Here is a 26,886-nt window from a genome sequence, read left to right on the forward strand (position 1 = left end):
GTTAATAACCAACTTCTTCACTAATTGGAGGCCCATCAAATTAGGGGATCACTAATAAGTGATCACCAATATGGATTCTGCCACTCTCTCACTCCATAGCACATTGCCTAAGCCAACCTTAACCACCCTTGAACACATACCATTGAAATATCTGGGAGAAATGCATATGTTCATTCTTGAAGTTTTATTTATTATTAATGTCAGACTTCCATGGAGACAAAGACTAATTACAGGAGGTCTATACCTTTACATAAATTGTAAACTACTCTCCCTGCAAAGAATTTTCTCCTCACTCCTTTGCTCTTACCCTCCTTATATTGCTTCAAGGGGTGGCCTTTTGTTCTATCCTTGTCTCTTTCTACAATATGAAAAATCTCCTAAACATTAACGCGTTCGCATCAAGCATGACGGCAATTGTGTCATCCATGGGTAGGATGCAGCAAATCATTATTTGTGCTTTCTAGAAAAACCAATTTTTTTTTTTTAAATCACAGAAAATTTATTTTCATACACCAAGACAAAATTTTATTATTTGCAATGCAGTTAAACTACACATAGCGAATAAATCCTCTTCAAATACACACACACACCACAGGCATAAGCCAGACAAAGTAAATATACTGGAGAATTGGTTTGAGCTTATTTAGTATCTAGTATCTTTATAACACTTCTATTGTGATATTGTCAGCATTGCACCAATGAGATGAACAATGTTGACGATTTGAATTTGCAGGATTTTATTTGGTACAGCGTGTGTGAAATGTATTCGTTGAGAAAATTAAAGTATATGTGGAAGGAAATTGAAACTGGAGAGTATGTATTAAGCATTTCAAAAGTGAGTGTCTGTTAGGTGAAGAGAATGCAATAAATACCGACAGTAAGATAAAAAATGATGTCAATAATGTCGAACGTGTGACCATGGAAATAGAGAACTAAATGGACATTAATAAAGAAATAGCATGCTTAAATGTTATTCTTCATAGGGCAAAGCGTGAAATTGAAAAATTATAGAGGCGACAAGAGATTAGCAGGACTGAAAAGAGAAAGAAGTGGTGATCTGAAGGAATAATCAAGGCCAACCAAACAAACAAGAAAAATAAGTTAAGGAGAAAATTATGTATGGAGACTCAATGATCAGGGGAGTTCGTAACAAAAGTGAGACAAAATTGTGGGTCCCAGGTGCAAAATTTCACAATATTAGTGACGCCATCCAGATGCAAAAAGGCAAGTTGAAGGAAATGATTGTCTTCATTAGTACAAATCATTTGAGGCAAAGATGCAAACTGAAGAGCGAGAAGGTGAAGATTGTAAGTCTCCTACCACACTATGATTGAGGCAAACTGAGGAGGAGTGCATTGATAGCCAATGCATCTATACATAGATGGTGCAAAAAGAATGATGTAGATTTTTGTGGATCTGTGGTCTCTGTTTGATGGAAAGAAGGATTTGTACAATGCTGATGGACTGCATCCAAATGGTTTTGGTGTTAAGTGTCTAGAAAGAGCTTTGTTCACCAAGCATGCTAAAGTGCAAATTCAGGTAAACTTAAGCAATTAGGGTGGAAGCATGTGAGTTTGTGTGAAGGCACCCATGAGGCAAGTGAATGCAAGAATGACGTGCAAAATCTAGTCTCTCAAGTCAAACAAAAATATTGAATAGAGTAGTCAGTTCAGAAAGTAAAGGTAGGCAGGGAACTAAAGGGATGCTGCAGTTTCTACATACTAATGCCAGAAGTATCAGAAACAAGAGGGAAGAGTTTTTGGCATTAGTTAGTGCAACCTTGCCAAAAGTTACATGCATTAATAAGACTTGGCTAACAGCAGATGATGTAGTTACAGGGACTGAATGTGAACAGTTTAGTATTTTCAGAGAAAATAAAGAAGATAGGATGAGAAGGGGGGAGGAGGAGGAGTACTGCTGATGATAACAGATGAATTGCAGTATAAAGGGAGATAGGCAGGAGAGTGGCTGTTCATTGAAGTAATCTGGTATGAGATTAATTAGGCCACTAAGACAAAATATACAGTTGGTTGTTGCTATAGGACAGGGAGTTCCACAGATGATCTGGAAGGCGTGCATTGCCAAATTAGAACAAGAACAATGAGTACAGGTTGAGTGATTATTATAGGGAACTTCAACTATGGAGATAGAGACTGGAAGGAAGAAAGATCACATGGTAGGAAGGAAATAGAATTTATACACCTGCTAAGAGAATTATTTAAGGTAGCATATGATGGAGGAGACTAGGGTTGGGAGAGTATTGGACCTGGTCATAGAATCAGAAGAGCTATCCATAACCAAGTTGACAACATTGCCTCCAATTGATGAAAGTGACCATGCAGTCTTGACTTGAGTAAGGATGTTAGTAGTGTATGAGATATAGTTAAGGGTCATCTAGAGCAGTGCTTCCCAAACTGTAGGCTGTGCCCCCCCCCCCCTTTGGGAGCAGTTAATTTTGTTGAGGGGGACGTGAAACAATGAAAACAATAAAATGTGTTAAGACTAAGTAGATTTTTTTTCTCAAAAGAAATGTATTTAATTTTTATTATTTATCATTTCTTTTTTTGTTAAGTTTTATATTTTAATAGAAAAATCACACATTGGTGTTGGTTCACAAATTTTGCTTCCTGCGTATTTCGGCACTCTTAATGAATATTAGTAAATATATGCTTATTCATATAAGTTTCATTTCAAAGGTATTGATAAGAAGCACAACAAAATCTTACAATTGCAAAATCTTGCGCTCATTTAAAACGGCCAAGTTTCTCATGCTTTAAATTAATGTTTCATTGCTAGTGGACACAGGTGCGGGCGATGTGCTGATAGCACAGATCACATGCATCAGAACTATAAACGCCAGGGATTCCCTTATTCATGTAATTCACAAATTTCTTCTTGTTAGTCTGTGGTGTGCCAGTATCGGTATGTGGTGCTATTATTTGATCTATTCTACGTTCAAAATTTAATCCTGAGATGGATATTTTATGTTTTTAATTCTTACTTTGTTTATTACTAATATGTTTTACGTTTCATGCACTTGTACTGCAAATGTACAATAACAATATATCTATCTATATAAAAATAAGATAATGTGCTATGTCAAATGTGTATGTAAGATGCTGAAAATGTAATATTTGCATTTGATTTTTGCAATATTCGCTGTGTATGTTTTGTATTGAATATAAATACAATAAATATTATAATAATATGTCTGTATTTACGATTTTTTTTTCTGATGGGGGCCGTGAAATATTTTAATTTTTCCAAAGGGGCCTTTACATCCATAAGTTTGGGAAGCACTAATCTAGATGAATTACTATTACATCGTATACCTGGGGTAAGGAGAGTTAATCAGGTAAGAGTTAGATGGATGAGTAATATCAGTAAGCATGAGTTGTAGAAGAAAATACTGTGGAGAGTATATAAAGAGAAAAGTGACCATCAAACTCACGAACAGTACAAGGCTCAGGCAAGAAAGGTGACCAGCATGACAAGGAAGGCAAAATCAGACTATGAGAAGAATCTAGCTAAGCAGGCAAAAGGAAATCCCAAAGAGTTCTTTCGTTATGTGGTAAGTAAGAGGAAGAATGGATATAGAAGATTAACCTTAATGAGGGATGATGGTCATGAGGAGACATCTCATCTTCCTTTTCCCTCTTTTACCTTGCGGTGTCGAGGATTAGTTAATCATCGGACCTCAAACCATTCACAGGATAAGGTGGTCAGCCCTATGCTCTGGTGTATCTTATGTCTGTAATGTTCAGTTCTCAAGACCGGTTTGCCTGTTTTGTGGGATGAAAAACCCCAGGATAAACTGGAGAAAAACCTACTGTCCATGCCCTAGACTAGCTAACTTGGCTAGGGCTGAGGAAGATCATTCAGCTCCTCACGTCACCGACGGAAATTGAACCTAGGACACTCCTTCCCCAGGCATATGGTTGCGAAGCACACAGCCACAGGGTAACTGAGGGACCTTTGAGCAGGTTCTCTAATTTTAAGTCTCAGCTCTGGTAGAGTTCCAAGGGAGTGGAAAGAGGGCAAAATAATTCTCTTGCATAAAGGGGGTTCTAAGACAGCAGTAACAAATTATAAACCAATCAGTATCTCATAGGGCTTCTGACCTAATGTCCAATCCTCACCTTCTTGTGGTGCACCCTGTTGGGTATCTACTTGGATACTGAACGGACGAGGATGGGCTGGCAATTTGGGATTTAGCCGACCAAATTGTATTCTTATTGGTTAAACCAAAATATAGAATGATGGTACAACATGACAAAATTTCATGCCGGCTGGGGCGTCGCCCGGTTAAACAAGGCCCCCGTTGTTTTCGCCAGGGAACCAGGGCGAACAGCGAAAAGTCAGCTACTGGAACAAATCTGAAAATAAACCCCAACTCAACATCACCAGAGTTAAAGATCGGTACTATCAACGTAAGAAGCCTGAATGGCAAAGAAATGGAGCTAGCTGAGGAATTAGATAAGTACCAGATCGACATAATAGGGGTGACTGAAACAAAAAAGACCAAAACTGGTGAGATCTTTCTGAGCAATAAATACAAAATGTTATATTCAGGCAATGACAATCAAGGAAAAGAAGGAGTAGCCATAGTATTCAACACAAAATACGAGGCTAATCTTCTTGAATGGCAGTCAGTCTCAAGTAGAGTAATGTGGGCAAATATGAGAATGGGGAACTGGACAATGAGACTTATTTGTGCCTATGGTCCCACAGAAGGTTCTACTAAGGTAGAAGTGGAGGAATTTTTTGATGCTTTAAAAAAAGCAACTGACACAATGAAAAATGAAAAGTTGGTCCTTGTTGGGGATCTGAATAGCAGAGTAGGAAATGATTGTGAGACATACAAAAATATTTTGGGAAAATTTGGAGAAAAGAGCAAAGCTAATAATAATGGCAAATATCTGTTGGATTTCTGCTCAGGACATGGACTGGTTATTACTAACACCATGTTCCAACATAAAAATGTGCACAAATTCACATGGAGAGAAGAGGCAAGGAATAAGAAAAGTCTCATTGACTATGTTATTGTTGATAGTGATGTTTTCTCACTGGTGCAGGACACCAGAGTGTACAGAGGATTTGAAATTGGAAGTGATCACTATTTAGTCTTGAGCAGGATAAAATTGAGTTTCATATTGAAAAGAATAACATGTAGGAGGGTTTTGAAGCGAATAAAAGTTGAGCGGCTCTCAGATGTGAGCTGTAGACTGAAATACACAAAGATTATTGAAGAAAAAATGAAAGAGTTTGAGAACAGGAATCAAACCTTGGAGATTCAGTGGCAAGCCTTGAAGAAAGCCCTCATTGATTCAGCTAGAGAGGCATGTGGTGAAGTTGTCTGCAAGGATAAAAAAATCAGAACTCCTTGGTGGACACAGGAGATTAAAGAGGCAGTGAAGGAAAAGAAGAAAGCATACCAAAAGTTCCTGTCAAATAAGTCAGCTTGTGCTCTTAGAGAATATAGAGACAAATGCAAGAATGCTAAACACTGTGTAAACACTAGCTAAACAAAAGTCATGGGAAAACTTTGGCAAGAATATAGAAAATAAATATCAAGAAGGTGGCAAAATATTCTGGAGGTTGTTGAAGAAGCTTAAGAATGGAGGAAAGAGTGCTATAAAAGGAATTTGAGATGATAAAGGTGACATGAAAACGGGAGAAAAAGATATCCTTGAAGTATGGAGTAATTACTTTGAAAAACTGTTAAATGAAACAAGCAGTGATGACAGCACAGTGGTAAAAAACACTGACCAGGCATGCAGTCAGGAATACATATCCATACTTGAAGTAGAAAAAGCCATCAAAGGCTTGAAATGTGGAAAGGCAGCAGGAGTAGATGATATTCGACCAGAAATGCCAAAGTATGGTGGTATAAGAGTCTTACAGTGGCTGCACTGCATAGTTCAGAAAGCCTGGACAGAGGGACGAATTCCCGATGATTGGAGTAGAGCTCTCATAGTACCCATATATAAAAAGGGAAATAAAACTGCATATGAGAATTACAGAGGTATTTCCCTACTGAGTGTTCCTGGCAAGATCTATGCAAGTATACTTGAGAAACGGTTGAGAAGAATTGTGGAAGAAAAGCTTGGTGAAGAACAAGCTGGATTCAGTCCAAATAGAGGCTGTCAGGATCAGATCTTCACTTTACGACAAATAGTCGAGAAAGCATGGGAATATAACAAAGATCTGTATTTAAGTTTTGTCGATCTGGAAAAGGCATATGACAAGGTGCCAAGAGAGAAGCTATTCAATACGCTGCAGTTATATGGTGTCAATGGGACATTATATCAAGCAATACTTAGTCTTTATTTGAGTTGTAAGTCAGCAGTTAGAATTGAAGGAAGTACAGGAAGATGGTTTAATGTTAAATCTGGTGTGAGACAAGGATGTACATTATCCCTTCTGTTATTCATTATCTATATGGATCACATTATGAAGGAAAGTGGTATTAAACATGATATCGAAATTGGAGATGTTAATGTCAGCTCTTTGCTCTATGCGGATGATGTTATACTTCTAAATAAATCCGCTACAAGTCTGCAAGATTCTCTGACTAAATTGAATAGCTCTTGTAATAGATATGGTATGAAGGTCAGCAATAAAAAGACAAAGACAATGAAAATAGGCAGAATCATTGAAAATGTCAACTGTGTTGTGAATGGAGAACCTGTGGAACAAGTAAAACATTTCAGCTATTTAGGCACGATTTTTACTGAAGATGGTAAATTAAATATAGAAATAGACAACAGAATCAGGAAGTCAATTGAATAAATTCATATGGAATAAGAGAAATTAGTCGCAACACTAAATTAGCTGTATACAAGACAGTGTTCAAACCAGTTTTAACTTATGGATCTGAGAGCTGGGTCAGAAGTAAAACACTTGACCAAAGACTAGAGACTTCAGATATGAGAGTCCTGAGAAAGATTATAGGCGTGAACAGGTGGCATCAATGGCAGTATCATATTAAAAACGAGGATATTAGGAAAGAACTTGACATTGTCAGCATCCATGAATACGTTAGCAGAGCTAATCTCAGGTGGTATGGTCACTTAAACAGAATGGGCGAGGAAAGATTAGCAAAACAAGTGTTCTCTGCCAGGTTGGCAGGAAAACGACCGAGAGGAAGACCAAGATATAGGTGGATTGATACGGTACAAAGTGCTTTAGACGATAGAAATATAAGAGCTGATAATATTGGAGTGTTGACAAGTAACAGACTGATTTGGAGGAAAATTGTAGATAGGAAATTAATAATGATGTAATTTTTTTCATGTAGTACTATCATATCCTGTACACCTCTTGAGGGTACACGGCAGGAATTTGATGATGATGATGATATCTCATGCGGGTTGGTAAAAGTACTAGAAAAACTGGTAAAAAAGAGAATTCAAGAATGGGTAGATAAAAATATGACTGTAATAAGGTAAACATGGCTTTGTGAAAGGGTAGTCATGCCTTAGTAATTTACTAACTTTTTATAATAGAGTAACAGCCAAGTTGGATAAAAGAGATGGCAACACGATAATTTTGCAAAGGCATTTGACATGGAACTCTGTTACATAAATCAGAACAAATGGGATGGATGTGACACTGGTTAAGTGGAAAAGAGGGTGGCTGCTGGACAGATATCAAAAAGTGGTATATAGAGGGACAGAATCAATGCAAAAACAGGGACTAGTGGTGTGATGCAAGGTTTAGTGCTGGGACCATTGCTGTTTAATTTGTACATAGATGATATAAGAAATAATGTAAAAGGAAATATTCAGATGTTTGTTGATGATGCAAAATTTGGTAGAGTAATAGTTAATTAAGGTGATGTGGAGAGCTTGCAAGATGATTTAAATAGGCTGTCAGTATGTGCAAAAGTTAATGGATGTCAGTTTAATGTAGAGAAATGTAAAGTTATGCATTTTGGGATAAATAGATTACAAGCCGCGTATCATATTGACGGCACTGTACTCCAGGAAATAGATGAAGCTAGAGATTTAGGGGTGGTGGTGGTAGACAGAGAGTTAAAGTTTAGAGGACATATTCCTAAGGCTGCAAAGGTAGCCCATAAGATAACTTGACTATTGAAGAACATTAACAAGTACAGATAAGGAAGTTGTCATCCCACTTTAATGAGGCCTTAATATGCTGACATGTGGATTACTGTGCTCAAGTCTGGTCGCCTGGGTTTCTTTGGGATGAGGAAGTGGTGGATCGGAGTTAGAGGCAAGTGACCTGTGGAATTTTCCCTATGAGGACAGATTGAATTTGTGTGGATTGGAGAAGTTGGTTGATAGGAAAAAAACAGGAGATATGATAGGAACATTTAATTGGTTCAAAGGGTTTTATAAGATAGATGCAGGGAAATGTTTCAGCACTTGCCTAGAGGGGGGAGAGGAAGAACAAGGAGTCATTCCTGGAAGTTGAATAAAGGCATGGTTAGTAGGGGTGCAAGGACTAGATTTTTTGCTTGGAGAGTTGTGAATGAGTGGAATGGGTTGCCAGAGTCATTTGTGAATGCTTTGTCTGTTAATGGGTTCAAGGATAGGAATGATAAATTGGGTCTCCTCCAATGAGTCTTCAGACTCCATGGAGGAGACCATATAATAATAATAATATCATTACTTAGCAGGAAATGCAATAAGGAAAATCTTTTCTTCAATCAATTATCAATCATCTCATATCTATTCCTTTCATTCTTTAACACCAAGAAAGAAAAGACTAGTTTTTGAAACTCCAAGAAAACCCTGGCTAATCCTAAAGAATTAGCAAGGCTACCTTATTTTTGGATATCAACTGAGGAATAAAGATTTGTGAAGCTTTATGCAAAATGTGTTTTCCAAACTTGAAGTATCAGGGACTTTATTCCAGACTGGAATATGAGAAATTTCATATTAAATATCTTGAATTTTTTTCCAAAATAATAATAATAAAAAAAAAGAAAGTATCGATTGGTTTATGAAAGGAAAAATGACTGATTTTCTATATGTTCATTTCTGCAGTGGAGGGAATTAAGAATGAAAACTATCATCATCATCAAATTCCTGCCATGTACCCTTAAGGGGTGTACAGGATATGATAGTACTACATGAAAAAAAATTACATCATTACTAACTTCCTATCTACAATTTTCCTCCAAATCAGTCTGTTACTTGTCAAGACTCCAACATTATCAGATCTAATATTTCTATCGTCTAAGGCACTTTTACCGTATCAATCCACCTATATCTTGGTCTTCCTCTGGATCGTTTTGCTGCCAACCTGGCAGAGAACACTTGTTTTGCTAATCTTTCTTCGCCCATTCTGTTTAAGTTTAACCACCTAAGATTAGCTCTGCTAATGCATTCCTGGATGTTGACAATGTCAAGTTCTTTCCTAATATCCTCGTTTTTTAATATGATATTGCTATTGATGCCATCTGTTCATGTCTATAATCTTTCTCAGGACTCTCATATCTGTGGTCTCTAGTCTTTGGTCAAGTGTTTTACTTCTGACCCAGCTCTCAGATCCATAAGTTAAAACTGGTTTAAACACTGTCTTGTATACAGCTAATTTAGTGTTCCAACTAATTTCTCTCTTATTCCATATGAATTTATTCAATTGACTTCCTACCATACCAGCTTTGTTGATTCTGTTGTCTATTTCTATATTTAATTTACAATCTTCAGTAAAAATCATGCTTAAGTAGCTGAAATGTTTCACTTGTTCCACAGGTTCTCTATTCACAACACAGTTGACATTTTCAATGATTCTGCCTATTTTCACTGTCTTTGTCTTTTTATTGCTGACCTTCATACCATATCTATTACAACAGTTATTCAATTTAGTCAGAGAATCTTGCAGACTTGTAGCGGATTTATTTAGAAGTATAACATCGTCCGCATAAAGCAAAGAGCAGACATTAACATCTCCAATTTTGATATCATGTTTAATACCACTTTCCTTCATAATGTGATCCATATAGATAATGAATAACAGAGGGGATAATGTGCATCCTTGTCTCACACCAGATTTAACATTAAACCATCTTCCTGTACTTCCTTCAATTCTAACTGCTGATTTACAACTCAAAGACTAAGTATTGCTTCATATAATGTCCCATTGATACCGTATTGTCATATGCCTTTTCCAAATCGACAAAACTTAAATACAGATCTCTGTTATATTCCCATGCTTTCCCAACTATTTGTCGTTAAGTGAAGATCTGATCCTAACAACCTTTATTTGGCCTGAATCCAGCTTGTTCTTCACCAAGCTTTTCTTCCACAATTCTTCTCAAACGTTTCTCAAGTATACTTGCATAGAACTTGCCAGGAACACTCAGTAGGGAAATACCTCTGTCATTCTCACATTCAGTTTTATTTCCCTTTTTATATATGGGTACTATGAGAGCTCTACTCCAATCATCGGGAATTCGTCCCTCTGTCCAGGCTTTCTGAACTATGAAATGCAGCCACTGTAAGACTCTTATACCACCATACTTCAGCATTTCTGGTCGAATATCATCTACACCTGCTGCCTTTCCACATTTCAAGCCTTTGATGGCTTTTTCTACTTCAAGTATGGATATGTATTCCTGACTGCATGCCGGTCAGTGTTTTTTTACCACTGTGCTGTCATCACTGCTTGTTTCATTTAGCTGTTTTTCAAAGTAATTACTCCATACTTCAAGGATATCTTTTTCTCCTGTTTTCATGTCATGTTAATCATCTCTAACTCCTTTTACAGCACACTTTCCTCCATTCCTGAGCTTCTTCAACAACATCCAGAATATTTTGCCACCTACTTGATATTTATTTTCTATATTCTTGTCAAAGTCCTGCCATGACTTTTATTTAGCTAGTGTTTACACAGTGTTTAGCATTCTTGCATTTGTCTCTGTATTCTCTAAGAGCACAAGCTGACTTATTTGATATGCTTTCTTCTTTTCCTTCACTGCCTCTTTAACTTCCAGTGTCCACCAGGGAGTTCCGATTTTTTTATCCTTACAGACCTCACCACATACCTCTCTGGCAGAATCAATCAATGTTTTCTTCAGTTTGCCACTGATTCTCCAAGGTTTTCCTGTTCTCAAACTTTTTCATTTTTTCTTCAATAATCTTTGTGTAGTTTAGTTCTACAGTTCATATCTGAGAGCTACTCAACTTTTATTCGCTTTAAAACTTTCTTACATGTTATTCTTTTCAATATGAAATTCAATTTTATCCTGCTGAAGACTAAATAGTGATCATTTCCAATTTCAAATCCTCTGTACACTCGATGTCCTGCACCAGGGAGAAAACATCACTATCAACAATAACATAGTCAATGAGACTTTTCTTATTCCTTGCCTCTACTCTCCATGTGAATTTGTGCACATTTTTATGTTGGAACATGGTGTTAGTAATAACCAGTCCATGTCCTGAGCAGAAATCCAACAGATATTTGCCATTATTATTAGCTTTACTCTTTTCTCCAAATTTTTCAAAAATATTTTTGTATGTCTCACAATCATTTCCTACTCTGCTATTTAGATCCACAACAAGGAGCAACTTTTCCTTTTTCATTGTGTCAGTTGCTTTTTCTAAAGCCTCAAAAAATTGGTCTCAGGCTTGATATTCATCAAGCCATTATATAAAAGTATATAAAAGTAATGCAAGTGCAACTTGCATTACTTTCATATACTTGCAAGTCTGGTTGGCCGAGTGATTAGTATACACACTCCCTAATCAGAGGTTGTGGGTTCGAATTTCACTTTGGGCATGGATGTTTGTGATTGCCTTTAGGTATAAGACTACTACTGTATACAGGAGTGAAATATGAGAAATATCATGAGATGATTTTTATTTTATTTTTTTTTTTTGAAATGTTACAAAAAAAAGCATCTAATTATTTTATGAAAGACACAATGCCTGTTATTTTCTATACTATGTTTGATTTATTTCTGATGACTGTTATGGAGGGAAATAAGAAAGAAATCCATATTTACATAAACAGTAATGTTCAGCATCAGTATATAAAATAAATGCAATTAGAACTCTACATTTCAAGAGATATGAATGGGGGGAGTGTGAAATACATCAAAAGAAATACAAAATCATAAAATGATGTTAATCTGGTAACAAATCCCTCACCAACTTGTCTTAATCACATCCATTCTCATTCTGTTCACAAGGCTCTGAAAATTGCATTTCCTTAGTCTGTTTTCATATGACATATTCCAGAGACTTGATACTAACTTAGTGAATCTTCTCTGGACCCTTTCTAAAATACTGTCATCATCTTGAACACCAGGTTACCAAATGTTTTATTATTATTATTTTTTCCATAAACTTGAAATAAGAAATATGCAGTCTGATCAAGGCTTTATAGAAGGGAACCATAACCTCTCTGCTTCTGCATGTCAGTCATGATTTCAATAATCCCTTGCGACGTTCTTACAATTTTAGCAACATGACCCAGTAATTTCAAGTCTTTGTTCACCATCACTCCCAGATCTCTCATCTCCTCCACAATCTCCCCATCAATTTTATATTCTGAATCCCATCCTTGACTGCAAATTTCAAGACCTTACACTATGCAGTATTACTAACTCACACAGTAATTAGTGAGTGATGTTATAGCACTCAAAATGATTCAAGCTTCAAGTTTTTTCATAACCACTGTCTTAAACACTGATCTCCTCACATTCTCCAGTGGGGTTAATATATTCTAATGAATACCAAAACACAAATATGTCTAATTTTTCAGAAAACAAGATCTCACCCCCCAACAATAATATTTCAATCTCCAGTCAAGGCAAAATTTTTATTCTTAGGCCGATTTTCATATGTAGTCTATCCTAATACATCACATCACACTGCATTCTCAGTAACTAAAAATCTGGTACCCTTTTTGTTTAAAATACTTCTTGCACAACACCACTAATAACTTATTATACCTCAAATCTCTAACCTTAAAATACTGTGCTTTCGTTTTTGGGTAGTGCGCTAAAAACCTCAAGAATGTTTGTTGCTCTCAAGAAGAGGACAGTCCACTTAATAAATGATCCTTATCTGTCAAATTATGATTCATTTCTGCATTGTGTTTTTATATAGGTGTTTTCATGTGTGCTGCTCCACAAACTGAACACCACCATTCACTTTTCCATAATCATGTAAGAATACAAGCAATTGCTCATCTACATCCATATACAGCTTATCTCCAAGACTTGTTAAACAAATTTCTCATCATTTTATTTCATTTCAAAAATTTGGTTCTTTTGAACAGCCTTTCCATACTGTTTTTCCCATGACTACACAACTGCAGCTTTTCAAAAAACAAAAAAATACTAACAGATTCCTTATTTTTTCCTAAATACATGTAGTAGTCTGCACATGGACTACTGTATTCAGGTTCTGTGATTTCTCGTATGTGGAGTTGATATTAAAAATGTCAGTCTCTTTAATTTTTCTCATGTGAGTTAACCAGCACAGTTTTGTTTTAGGCACTGATGGCATTTTTTCCATGAAATTTCAGGGACTGTGGCACAGCTTCAATCTGCTTCCTAAGTTTACCATAATTTGCTGTTCTGTGGTTCCAAATATATCTCTTCTTAACTTAAATATCCTTGCACTTATCCACATTCCGGATTCGACATTTCTTGAGATCTTGTCAGTGGGAGCCAGGCCCAGATTGGAGATACTAAGGCAGAAGCAATAGGAGAGGTCATTCTTACCTATAGGAGATGCCAAAAGGTGTGCCACCTTATTATTAAATTACTCTGGATTTAGAGAAAGATGTTGAAAGTTTATTTTTCACTTGGTTAGACTATAATAAATTTAGTTTAATCCTTTATCCAAGTGTGAGCAAACAAAGTTTGCACCTGAAAATATCTTCAGGACTGAGGTAAGGTAGTACAACACCGGGCAACTCCTATAGGGAAGGATGACCTTTCCTATTGCTTCGCCTTAGCATCTCCACTCTGGGCCTGGCTCCCACTGACGAGACTTCAATAAAGGTCGAAACCAGTATGGGTAGTACCCCCCCCCTTAATGCATAGCAGTATACATGTCTGCAAGGAGATGTGCTGTGCATTATGGGAGATACTGAGACAAGGAGTTGAGAGCTTGATCCACCTTTGCTGCAAGCTGCCTGGTGTTGTACTACCTTACCTCAGACCTGAAGATATTTTCAGACGCAAACTTTGTTTGCTCACACTTGGATAAAGGATTAAACTAAATTTATTATAGTGTAACCAAGTGAAAAATAAACTTTCAATGACTTATTATTCCATTCTATGCTTAAAACTACTTTTCTCTTGGCCCACTTGACAGCTACAAGATTGGCTGAAAATAAAGTTTCGTTTGTTGTATCAGTTAAAATATTACTGATTATTGTTTACTCCAAACATTTTCAATTAGTATACAAACAACATCAAAAATTAGACATAACATATTACAGAATACAATTAACTTATATTAAGGCTTTAAGATAGAATACCTCATGTTCTGAACCTTCTAATATCACTTACCAGAATGTAATCTAAAACACACAATTCCTTCTTTTTTCCTAAATATATGTAGTAGTCTGCACATGGACTACTGTATTCAGGTTTTGTGATTTCTCATGTGTGGAGTTGATATTAAAAATGTCAGTCTCGTTAATTTTTCTCATGTGAGTTAACCAGCACAGTTTTGTTTTAGGCACTGCTGGCATTTTTTCCATGAAATTCTGGGACTGTGGCACAGCTTCAATCTGCCCCCTAAGTTTACCATAATTTGCTGTTCTGTGGTTCCAAATATATCCCTTCTTAACTTCAATATCCTTGCACTTATCCACATTCTAGTCAGAATTGCCTGATCATTATTTTTAATTTGCAGTAAGATGGCTATCTCTTTTACAGAGAAATTTTCTGATCACAAGGTCTAATACCCTCAGACCTTGAGTTCCATCCATTACATAATGTCTAAGGTGATTATCTCTCAATATAACTATATAAAATTCCTTTAGTTTTTCTAATGCAATTTTTTCCTGCCCTTTCTATGTCCCAATAATTCAAATCACCAATAATGATTACTTGCTAAATGCCCTTTATAACCTCCTCTCAGAACATCCTAGTCTATAGGATGTTCTGAGAGGAGTAATAATAATACTTTTGCCTGTAACTCACACCAAACAGCCTTAACTATACATCTTGAGACTATTGGCACTTTCATGTTTGTTAGACTCACTTAATTGTGAGTCTAACAAATTATCCCCTAACTCTTTCCATCTCCCATTTCACTTCCCTGAAAATACTATACCTTTCACATTTTATTACTATGAATATATTCTTGTTCACCAGCTATATTTCACTAATGCCAATAATCTATGGTCAAAAGTCATTCATCAATACTACAATATGAAAACTGTTCTTCTGTCCTTGATACCTCTAGCACAGGTGAATAGGTACAATAATCAATCTCCAGGCTTATATATATATATAGACACTAATTTCTCCTAGACAGTCTAATGCATGCAGGGATGCAAGGATATATATAAGCCTGGAGATTGATTGTTGTACCTATTCACCTGTGCTAGAAGTATTAAGAACAGGAAAACAGATGTCAGGCATAGTCATTTTCACAACACACACTCAGTACCTACATCAAATTTTATCAGTGTTCATATGTAATTACATTAATTTGAAATTTGCACAAGTAAGTAATATCTTAGATATCTCATACTTGCAATATATAAATAATGCTTATACTTAGATAGCTGTAATATATCATAAATATCTGGAAGACAAAATAAAAAATATATACCTTATAATAAAAGATCCCCTATCTTCAAGAAGTTGACTGTTTGTGCTGAAAAGATGAAGAAGTGATATTATAAATTTTGTGAAATAATTATTCATTGTGTGGGATGACTGTTTTACCATATCTTTTACAGGACTAGGAATACAACAAACATCTACTAGTTGATTTCTCTGTTTTATACCCATTGGAGATGATGTTATTTTTGCAAGTACTTTCAAATCCAGTAGAACAACCTGAAAAATGGATATATTATATTCTAATTAAACAGGATGATTTAGAAAACTGTAACAGGCAATCATAATTAAACCATCTATACACAACACTATATGGAGTCCCACTATCTATTGATAGTGGGACTTCATAAAACTTCATTTCTAAGACTAGAATATGGAAAAGAAAATTAAGTATATTTTTCTTAAATTCACCACAACAGTGATACTGTTAAGAAGGACCAATCTCCAAACTGTCTGATAAGGTTGCTGTTGTCCATCTTCACATTCTACTGTGAAAATTCGTATATGAAAGGGATAAAATTGTCTGAAAAATAATGTGGAACTATGGAAAAATTACTATGGAAAGATCTCTATACTTACAAATCTTAAGAGCAAAATCTCATGCATACACCATCAATCCCACATACATCAGGTAATCATGTAGAAACAACTATTTATCCTGTTAGTGAAATGCTGTAACAGCAGTACTGTGCAAGGTAGGCAATGCAATGAGAGCCTCCTCTTGTGAACACCTATTTATATTAGCATCATTACTGCTTCAATTTCAGATCCAAACTTTGAAATCATACCACTTTGCAATACAAATGATTGTGGTACCCACTGAGGCACCAAGCAAATCACCATCAATTTATAATATGAAACAAATCTTTTGTGGATTCAACTACTTCCAATTTCATTTATTGTTTTTCGTGAATAACATTCAACTGTTGAACATTGAAAACTGCAAGCATCAGTTTAGTGGAAATGAATAAAAATATAAACATCATTACCTGGGATTTCTGAAACTAAGTTTCATTTGCTCTACATGTGAATCTGTATAATGAAAGCTGCCTAGTGGAAATGAAAGCACCTCAATGTAAATGACCCTCTAGAGACAAATGGATCCAGTAAGTTTTGTTTTATATATTAATATTTATCTATCAATGGCTTACAAAGTGTTTACAAAAGTCTTGGTTCGTAGGCTCTTTGCAACTCTAGTCTTTGCACAACCAAAAGAAAGCCTTTGATTTCGTAAAAATTTGTGCAATACTTAAAAAAGTGCTACAAAACCAGCAAGTGGAGGAGTCATATGTCAGAACTATTAAATCAGCATACACCAATGCAAAAGCAATTATTCATTTCAATGGGAACATCTCCACCATGGAAACACAGAGGCATAAGACAAGGTGAGACAATATCTTCAAAATTATCCACAGCATGCCTAAAAGAAATATTCAAACTTATTTGGGAAGAAAAAATTGAAGATATCTAAGACTTATACTTTGAATATGACATAGTTATCTTAACCTCATGTCCACAGGACATGAGGCTAAGATAGCCAAATGCCTAATCCTTGAAGCAAAGAAGATATATATATATATATATATATATATATATTCTAAAATGCTCTCTGACACTGGAATTGTAACTCCTCTGTAGCTATTGTCATCCAGTTAAGATATCTGTATATTAGGTTTCAGGTGGGAATTTATGTAATTCTATTTTGTAGCATATCTCAGTTATCAAAGTAGTAGTGGTCTCATACTTAGTGATGAAAATCACTGAGTGAGATCATTACTGCCCACTTAATGATATTCACACACATCCACTTCACAATGGAATTCAAACCAAAGCCTGTTTGGGGATGTGGGGGGGAGAGAGATAATATCCTCTTAGCCAATTAGACCAATAGTACTGAAAGTTTTTTGCACTGGCACATCCAAATGTCCTATTGCCCTCACTTGAATACTTTCAAAAGTGATGATGAAGGTCATCAACAACCAGCTTCTTCACTACCTGGAGACCTATTAGTTAATTAGTGATTACCAATATGGATTCTGACATTCTTGTTCTACAGACTTCCTCACTAACCTTATCAACCTTTGGACCATGTAAAAGTTTAGAGACTCTCAGAGGGTTGCACTTGATTTTCCAAGGCATTTAATGGTGTATGCCATTGAGCTCTTCTTAGCAAATTACCATATTATGGTCTATCCAGAGGCAGATTAAACAGGTAATGGACCTGCCAGCCATGAGCTCCAAAACTGAAAAACTATTACTACAAACTTTGTCTGACATGAACTTTCAAAAGAACATATGTCATGTATGTGTATTTTATATAAAGCATTTTCAACTTTAAACAGAATCGATACTAATTTATTGCAGCAGAGAGAGAGAGAACATGAAGAGAGTTATTGGAATGAAGTATTGAGAAGTATAATATCGACTATAAAATTAATAAGTCGATTAGGACTAGCATTTAGAGGTCATGACAAAGATCAAAACTCAAATAGAAAAGGAAAGTACTTCACATGCTTGGAATACACTAAGTGAATATGGCAATTTTTTTAAATTACAAATTTCATATTTCAAAGGTAACAGGAAAAAACTGAACCACTTTTTATATTAATCTTAAAATATGAAAAATAAACCAAGATGTAATTGATTGTGATAGTGCTAAAAGTGGAAAAATAAAAAATAAACAAAAAAAATTAAAAACCTAAACTGGACCTAATTAAGTGGCCTCAAAGCAGCAAATCACTTGATTCAGTTGGTTGCGTTTATGACAACAATCATTTCATTAATTGCAGCACTTTTAAAAGGTCTGTGATTAGTAAAAATTAAATATCATCATTGAAGAAATAGAACACTATTTAATGATTTGGATTAAAAAAAAAAAAAAAAACGTAGTTTTTCTACACTGCTACAAACAAAAGAAAATTATTTCTTTTCAAATAATGTATTTTTGCAACAGACTTTTATTGTAAAAATATATCTTCTTTCTCCTTCTCATCTGTCCCTTAGGATGGGTTGAGTCCCCTAGTGACAGGTTTAAGAAGAATTGATGCAGCCGGCTCACCACCCCCTCTGCTGCATCCCCTAAGGGCAAGTATTTATGACTGTAATCCGTATGTGTGTATGTTCGTGGAGCTGATTTGCCTGTTCTGAGGGACAAAAAACCCAGAGTTTCTGGGTGAAAAAATCCTCTACCTCCATATGAGACTGGTGATTTAACCGAAAGAGACCAGATAAAGGTTCCTCACATCTTGGATGGGAATCAAACCAGGTCTTTCCGACCAAAGGAATTCGTCTATACAGAGCTACAGAGGCTCAAAAATATATAATCAATACAAAATAACTACATCAGTCATGTACCAACTTATGTATACTGTACTTTACTTCTTTTGATGAAGGAAACAAAAAGGATATCGATGTAGTTATTTTGTATTGTGTTTAATTAATCTGATTCTTTTCAAATTATTCATTTTGACTACCTTAGCATATAGGTAATTTATATTTCAGAAACAGATTTCTGAAAATACAAGTTTGCAAGCTGGAGTTCACCTTCACATAATGAGGAAGAGGGCAAAAATATAAATTAATATATAACTTATTAACTTTAAAGTTTTAAATATTTTACCCTCAAAATAGCCTTCAACGAAGAACTCAGTAATATTTCTTCACTGCATAAAACGTTTTACATAAAAATACAAAACAACACACAATTATACATATCACTCTGTACATGAGAGGTTGCAAAACTTATAGCAAATTAATGATGTTTGGGTATGAGTAATTTCAAAAGTTTCTTGAAAAGCTGTACTGGAGGCTGCTCTCATCAGAATAAAAAATTCTGCAGCTTCAGCAGTCTGATTTCACTTGATGGAATGGCCCACAACTTCAGACATTGTAATCAATAATACTTTAAATATATACAACTCACAAACTTTGTTATAATGTTTTCATGATACACGAATTTAACATATTATAATAAATTTAGTTTAATCCTTTATCCAAGTGTGAGCAAACAAAGTTTGCGCCTGAAAATATCTTCAGGACTGAGGTAAGGCAGTACAACACCGGGCAACTCCTATAGGTAAGGATGACCTCTCCTATTGCTACTGCTTTAGTATCTCAACTCTGGGCCTGGCTCCCACTGACGAGACTTCAATAAAGGTTGAAATCAGTATGGGTAGTGCTCCCCCCCCCCTAATGCATAGCAGTATACATATCCACAAGGAGATGTGCTGTGCATCATGGGAGACACTGAGACAAGGAGTTGAGAGCTTGATCCACCTTTGCTGCGAGTTGCCCGGTGCTGTACTACCTTACCTCAGACCTGAAGATATTTTCAGGTGCAAACTTTGTTTGCTCACACTTGGATAAAGGATTAAACTAAATTTATTATAGTGTAACCAAGTGAAAAATAAACTTTCAATAACTTATTATTCCATTCTATGCTTAAAACTACTTTTCACTTGGCCCATTTGACAGCTACAAGATTGGCTGAAAATAAAGTTTCGTTTGCTGTATTAGTTAAAATATTACTATTTATTGTTTACCCCAAACATTTTCAATTAGTGTACAAACAACATCAAAAATTAGACATATAACATACTACAGAATGCAATTAACTTATATTAAGGCTTTAAGATAGAATACCTCATGTTCTGAACCTTCTAATATCACTTACCAGAATGTAATCTAAAAAACAAATCTCTGACTAGATGTTTTTATTTATAATAAATTTAGTTTAATCCTTTATCCAAGTGTAAGCAAACAAAGTTTGCACCTGAAGTATCTTCAGGACTCAGTCAACTCCTGGTAAAGGTGGACCAAGCTCTCATCACTCCTTGTTTCAGTATCTCCTATAATGCAAAGCATATCTCCTTGCAGACATGTATAATGCTATGCATTAAAGGACGATCCACTATAAAGACCAGTTTCGACCTTTATTGAGGTCTCGTCAGTGAGAGCCAGACCCAGAAGTAGTGATACTAAGGCAGAAGCAATGGAGAAGTCATATTTAACTATGCAAGTTGCCAAAAGGTGTACCACCTTATTATTAAATTACTCTGGATTTAGAGAAAGATGTTGGAAGTTTTTCGCCCCCTTGGTTAGACTATAATAAATTTAGATTTATCCTTTATCTAAGCGTAAGCAAACAAAGTTTGCACTTGAAGTTACTTCAAGCGCAAACTTTGTTTGCTTACGCTTAGATAAAGGATAAATCTAAATTTATTATGGTCTAACCAAAGGGGGGGGGATTCCAACATGTTTTTATTTACTTTTAATTAATTCATTCATTCATTCATTAACTGGTTTTCATTTTACATCTAATAATGCAGGGTGCTTAAGGGTCAAAGCTGTATAACTGAGAGGAGACCTCCACATAGCCTTTAAAGGAATGCGGAGAACTGACCAGGGCTTCTGACCTTATATCCAATCCTCACCTTCTCGTGGTGCACCATGTTGGGTATCTGCTTGGATACTGAACGAACAACGATGGGCTGGCAATTTGGGATTTAGCCGAACAAAGTGTATTCTTATTGGTTAAACCAAAATAAAAAATTATGGTACAACATAACAAAATTTCAAGCCGGCTGGGGTTCACCCGGTTAAACAAGGCCCCCGTTGTTTTCGCCAGGGAACCAGGGCGAACAGCAAAAAGTCAGCTACTGGAACAAATCTGAAAACAAACCCCAACTCAACATCACAAGAGTTCAAGATCGGTATTATCAACATAAGAAGCCTGAATGGCAAAGAAATGGAGCTAGCTGAGGAATTAGATAAGTACCAGATCGACATAATTGGGGTGACAAACAAAAAAGACAAAAACTGGCGAGATCTTTCTGAGCAATAAATACAAAATGTTATATTCAGGCAATGACAATCAAGGAAAAGAAGGAGTAGCCATAGTATTCAACACAAAATACGATGCTAATCTTATTAAATGGCAGGCAGTCTCAAGTAGAGTAATGCGGGCAAATATGAGAATGGGGAACTGGACAACGAGACTAATTTGTGCCTATGGTCCCACAGAAGATTCTACTAAAGTAGAAGAGGGGGAATTTTCTGAGGTTTTAGAAATAGCAACTGACACAATGAAAAAGGAAAAGTTGGTCCTTGTTGGGGATATATATAGCAGAGTAGGAAATGATTGCGAGACATACAAAAATATTTTGGGAAACTTTGGAGAAAAGAGCAAAGCTAATAATAATAATGGCAAATATCTGTTGGATTTCTGCTCAGGACATGGACTGGTTATTACTAACACCATGTTCCAACATAAAAATGTGCACAAATTCACATGGAGAGAAGAGGCAAGGAATAAGAAAAGTCTCATTGACTATGTTATTGTTGATAGTGATGTTTTCTCCGTGGTTCAGGACACCAGAGTGTACAGAGGATTTGAAATTGGAAGTGATCACTATTTAGTCTTGAGCAGGATAAAATTAAATTTCATATTGAAAAGAATAACATGTAAGAAAGTTTTAAAGCAAATAAAGGTTGAGCAGCTCTCAGATGTGAACTGTAGACACTAAAATACACAAAGATTACTGAAGAAAAAACGAAAGAGTTTGAGAACAGGAATCAAATCTTGGAGATTCAGTGGCAAACTCTGAAGAAAACCCCGATTGATTCAGCTAGAGAGAGGCATGTGGTGAGGTTGTCTGCAAGGAAATATAAAAAATCAGAACTGCCTGGTGGACACAGGAAGTTAAAGAGGCAATGAAGGAAAAGAAGAAAGCATATCAAAAGTTCCTGTCAAATAAGTTGGTTTGTGCTCTTAGAGAATACAGAGACAAATGCAAGAATGCTAAACACTATGTAAAACTAGCTAAACAAAAGTCATGGGAAAACTTTGGCAAGAATATAGAAAATAAATATCAAGAAGGTGGCAAAATATTCTGGATGTTGTTGAAGAAGCTCAGAAATGGAGGAAAGAGTGCTGTAAAAGGAGTTAGAGATGATAAAGATGACATGAAAACAGGAGAAAAGGATATCCTTGAACTATGGAGTAATTACTTTGAAAAACTACTAAATGAAACAAGTAGTGATGACAGCACAATGGTAAAAAAACAATGACCAGGCATGCAGTCAAGAATACATATCCATACTTGAAGTAGAAAAAGCCATCAAAGGCTTGAAATGTGGAAAGGCAGCAAGAGTAGATGATATTCGACCAGAAATGCTGAAGTATGGTGGTATAAAAGTCTTACAGTGGCTGCCCTGCATAGTTCAGAAAGCCTGGATAGAGGGACGAATTCCCGATGATTGGAGTAGAGCTCTCATAGTACCCATATATAAAAAGGGAAATAAAACTGAATGTGAGAATGACAGAGGTATTTCCCTACTGAGTGTTCCTGGCAAGATCTATGCAAGTATACTTGAGAAACAGTTGAGAAGAATTGTGGAAGAAAAGCTTGGTGGAGAACAAGCTGGATTCAGGCCAAATAGAGGCTGTCAGGATCAGATCTTCACTTTACGACAAATAGTCGAGAAAGCGTGGGAATATAACAAAGATCTGTATTTAAGTTTTGTCGATTTGGAAAAGGCATATGACAAGGTGCCAAGAGAGAAGCTATTCAATATGCTACAGTTATACGGTATCAATGGGACATTATATGAAGCAATACTTAGTCTTTGAGTTGTAAATCCGCAGTTAGAATTGAAGGAAGTACAGGAAGATGGTTTAATGTTAAATCTGGTGTGAGACAAGGATGCACATTATCCCCTCTGTTATTCATTATCTATATGGATCACATTATGAAGGAAAGTGGTATTAAACATGATATCAAAATTGGAGATGTTAATGTCTGCTCTTTGCTTTATGCGGACGATGTTATACTTCTAAATAAATCCACTACAAGTCTGCAAGATTCTCTGACTAAATTGAATAACTGTTGTAATAGATATGGTATGAAGATCAGCAATAAAAAGACAAAGACAATGAAAATAGGCAGAATCATTGAAAATGTCAACTGTGTTGTGAATGGAGAACCTGTAGAACAAGTAAAACATTTCAGCTACTTAAGCACGATTTTTAGTGATGATGGTAAATTAAATATAGAAATAGACAACAGAATCAGCAAAGCTGGTATGGTTGGAAGTCAATTGAATAAATTCATATGGAATAAGAGATAAATTAGTCGGAACACTAAATTAGCTGTATACAAGACAGTGTTTAAACCAGTTTTAACTTATGGATCTGAGAGCTGGGTCAGAAGTAAAACACTTGATCAATGACTAGAGACCACAGATATGAGAGTCCTGAGAAAGATTAGATGCGTGAACAGATGGCATCAATGGCAATATCATATTAAAAATGAGGATATTAGGAAAGAACCTGATATTGTCAGCATCCAGGAATGCGTTAGCAGAGCTAATCTCAGGTGGTATGGTCACTTAAACAGAATGGGGAAAGGAAGATTAGCAAAACAAGAGTTCTCTGCCAGGTTGGCAGCAAAACGACCCAGAGGAAGACCAAGATATAGGTGGATTGATACGGTACAAAGTGCCTTGGACGATAGAAATATAAGATCTGATAATGTTGGAGTCTTGACAAGTATCAGACTGATTTGGAGGAAAATTGTAGATAGGAAGTTAATAATGATGTAATTTTTTTCATGTAGTACTATCATATCCTGTACACCCCTTGAGGGTACATGGCAGGAATTTGATGATGATGATCTAATAATGCAACTATCACTCAAAGTGGCAACCAACCAGTATACTGCATGACACATCTGTAGTATTCCATTGCTGTTTCACCTTAACATTTTGTACGTTTGTTTTGATTTGAATGATGAGACAGCCTAAGCAATATTAGTCAAATTTTTCATAAAAACAGATTTCATTCTACCCAAGCTACTTGCCTATTTGAATCATCCTGAAGAGACTTAATATCACCATTTCTTATTATAACTTGATACTATCGTTTACATATTTTTATCACATCTCTCTCTCTCTCCAACTTTGCAATATCAAAAAACAGCTGAATATCCTTTCAATCCACATGCAATCTCAAATAAAATGAATAGCATTGATCCAAAGGTGGAATATCACCAGATACCTTCTATTCTTGGCAGTAATTCCACATGACAATTTTGTCCACATACTGAACTAATGTGTTACTGCAGTCTTTATCATGCAGGATTGATATATATGTATACATGCACACTATGATACTAAAGGTCACAAGACACATGCAATATAAATAAAATATCATTCTTTATGGAAAGAAATTAAATAACATTTGGTACGCCTTTGCCATAATTGCTTCAATCATCATGGAACACTTCTTGCAGAAAAATAGCGGTGTCATGATACGAGGTCCGACACAAAAAAAAACGAGACTAACCCTATAGCTCGGGAACGGAAAGTGGGAGGGGAGAAACAAAGAGATGGTTATAGAGCATGTTCTAACCTGTCACCATGAGACAAGGCTCAACTGCATCCCTTTACTCAGTACGAGTGGACGCATGTTCAAATATAGATTTTTTCTTACCCTCAGTCGGAAAATGTTGGAATGCAAGAGTAAACAGCAGGTTAACATCAAGTTTCTTGTGAAACTGAAGAAATTCGTGATGACGGAAACTTTTCAATTATTGGCTGAGGCTTACGGTGAAGAGTGCATGTCTCGTGCATGCGTTTTTGAATGGCACAAACGATTTTCGGAAGACAGAGAAAGTGTGAAAGATGATCACTCGGGCCGCCCATGCACAGCAGTTACCAATGACAACATTAAAAAAAAGTGCAAGATGTGATTCATAAAGTCAGAAGGTTGGGTGTTCAAACGGTAGCCGAGAAAGTTCATTTGGACAGGGAAAGTGTTTTACACATTTTAATGGAAGAACTGAACATGAAAAAGGTTTGTGCAAAAATGGTTCCAAAAATGTCAGATGAACAAAAAGAATGTCAAAAAGAACTGTGTTTGGACCTTCTGCAACGCTTTAAGGATGAACGAGATTTGTGGATTCGGTACTTACTTGTGAGGAAACTTGGATATTTATGTATGACACAGAAACCAAGCAACAATCACTTCAGTGGAAGTCAGCAACATCTCCAAGACCAAAAAAAGTTCAAGGCCATATCGATCGTTTTCTTCGATATCCATGGTATTGTAATGGCAGATGGTAAATCAGCAGTATTACCTTGAAGTCTTGACGAAATTGCGCAAATGCGTGAGAAGGAAACAACCAGAATGGCATGTCATCTTGGATTTTGCACCAAGATGACACACCAGCCCACAATGCTTTGTCTGTGAAGCAGTTTTTAGCTAATCACAACATCACTGTGCTTGAGCACTCACCCTATTCACCAGACCTGGCTCACTGCAACTTCTACCCCTTCCCAAAGATCAAGTCGGTGCTCAGGGGAACCCAGTTTTTGTTGGTAGAAGATGTGAAAGCAAAAATCCTCAACAGCCTTTCTTAAAATGATCTGCAGAATTGCTTTGAACGTTGGCAGCACTGTATGTCAACTCAGAAGAGAACTATTGAAGGAGATCGTAGTTGATTTTCTGAATTTGTTAAATAAAAAGAGATACAGGCACAGTCTTGTTTTTTCTGTATCAGGCCTCATATATTCCTCGTTTAAAGAATTAATAAGTTACACTAATGAACAGCACCATACTGACTATGGATTAATTCTGCATTTTAACTCAATCTATGTTTTATCTTCAATACTATACACTAAAATCCTATATTATAAAAGTGTTCACAGTCATTGCTTTGTGACATTGATATTATTGTGCTGTAAGGACCAGTATAGTAAAATCGCAGCACAGGATAAATATCATTCTCTAGAACAGTGTTTCCCAAAGTGTGATATGCATATCCCCAGAGGTAGGTAAACAGTCCTCAGGGAGCATGATTCACTCTTTTTTAATTTTGATTATTATTTTTTACTTTTATATTTTGGTTACCATGCTATCATGGATAAGTGCAGATCTATTCTATAATTAATTTTTCAATAACTAAAAAATCTAAAGGAAGTTTTAAATAAAATGTGTCGCTTGACAAGTATCAGCTGACATTAATGCTTTGTCTGGTTGATAGCATGATTGTTCCAACAGCATAGTTCAAACTGTTTGCAGTCAAATACCCATAGAA

General features: G+C 35.9%; 1 protein-coding gene across 3 annotated transcripts in view; it reads right to left on the bottom strand.

Moving 5' to 3' along the window:
* The window catches only part of LOC150100911 (protein VAC14 homolog), a 315,351-nt gene that overhangs the window by 82,497 nt on the left and 205,968 nt on the right, over positions 1–26,886 (bottom strand). For all 3 annotated transcript variants that reach the window (XR_016549127.1, XM_090401162.1, XM_090401163.1), the window contains exon 11: positions 15,780–16,009. Coding sequence is in view for 2 of the 3 variants with exons in the window: in XM_090401162.1 (XP_090257288.1) it covers positions 15,780–16,009 (230 nt within the window). In the remaining variant the exon portion in view is untranslated. The remainder of the gene's footprint in view (positions 1–15,779; positions 16,010–26,886) is intronic.

Source organism: Typopeltis vanoorti, chromosome 12 (assembly GCF_054136105.1).
Source record: "Typopeltis vanoorti isolate ZY-2024b chromosome 12, IOZ_Tvanoo_1.0, whole genome shotgun sequence".
Classification (NCBI taxonomy): Eukaryota; Metazoa; Arthropoda; class Arachnida; order Uropygi; family Thelyphonidae; genus Typopeltis; species Typopeltis vanoorti.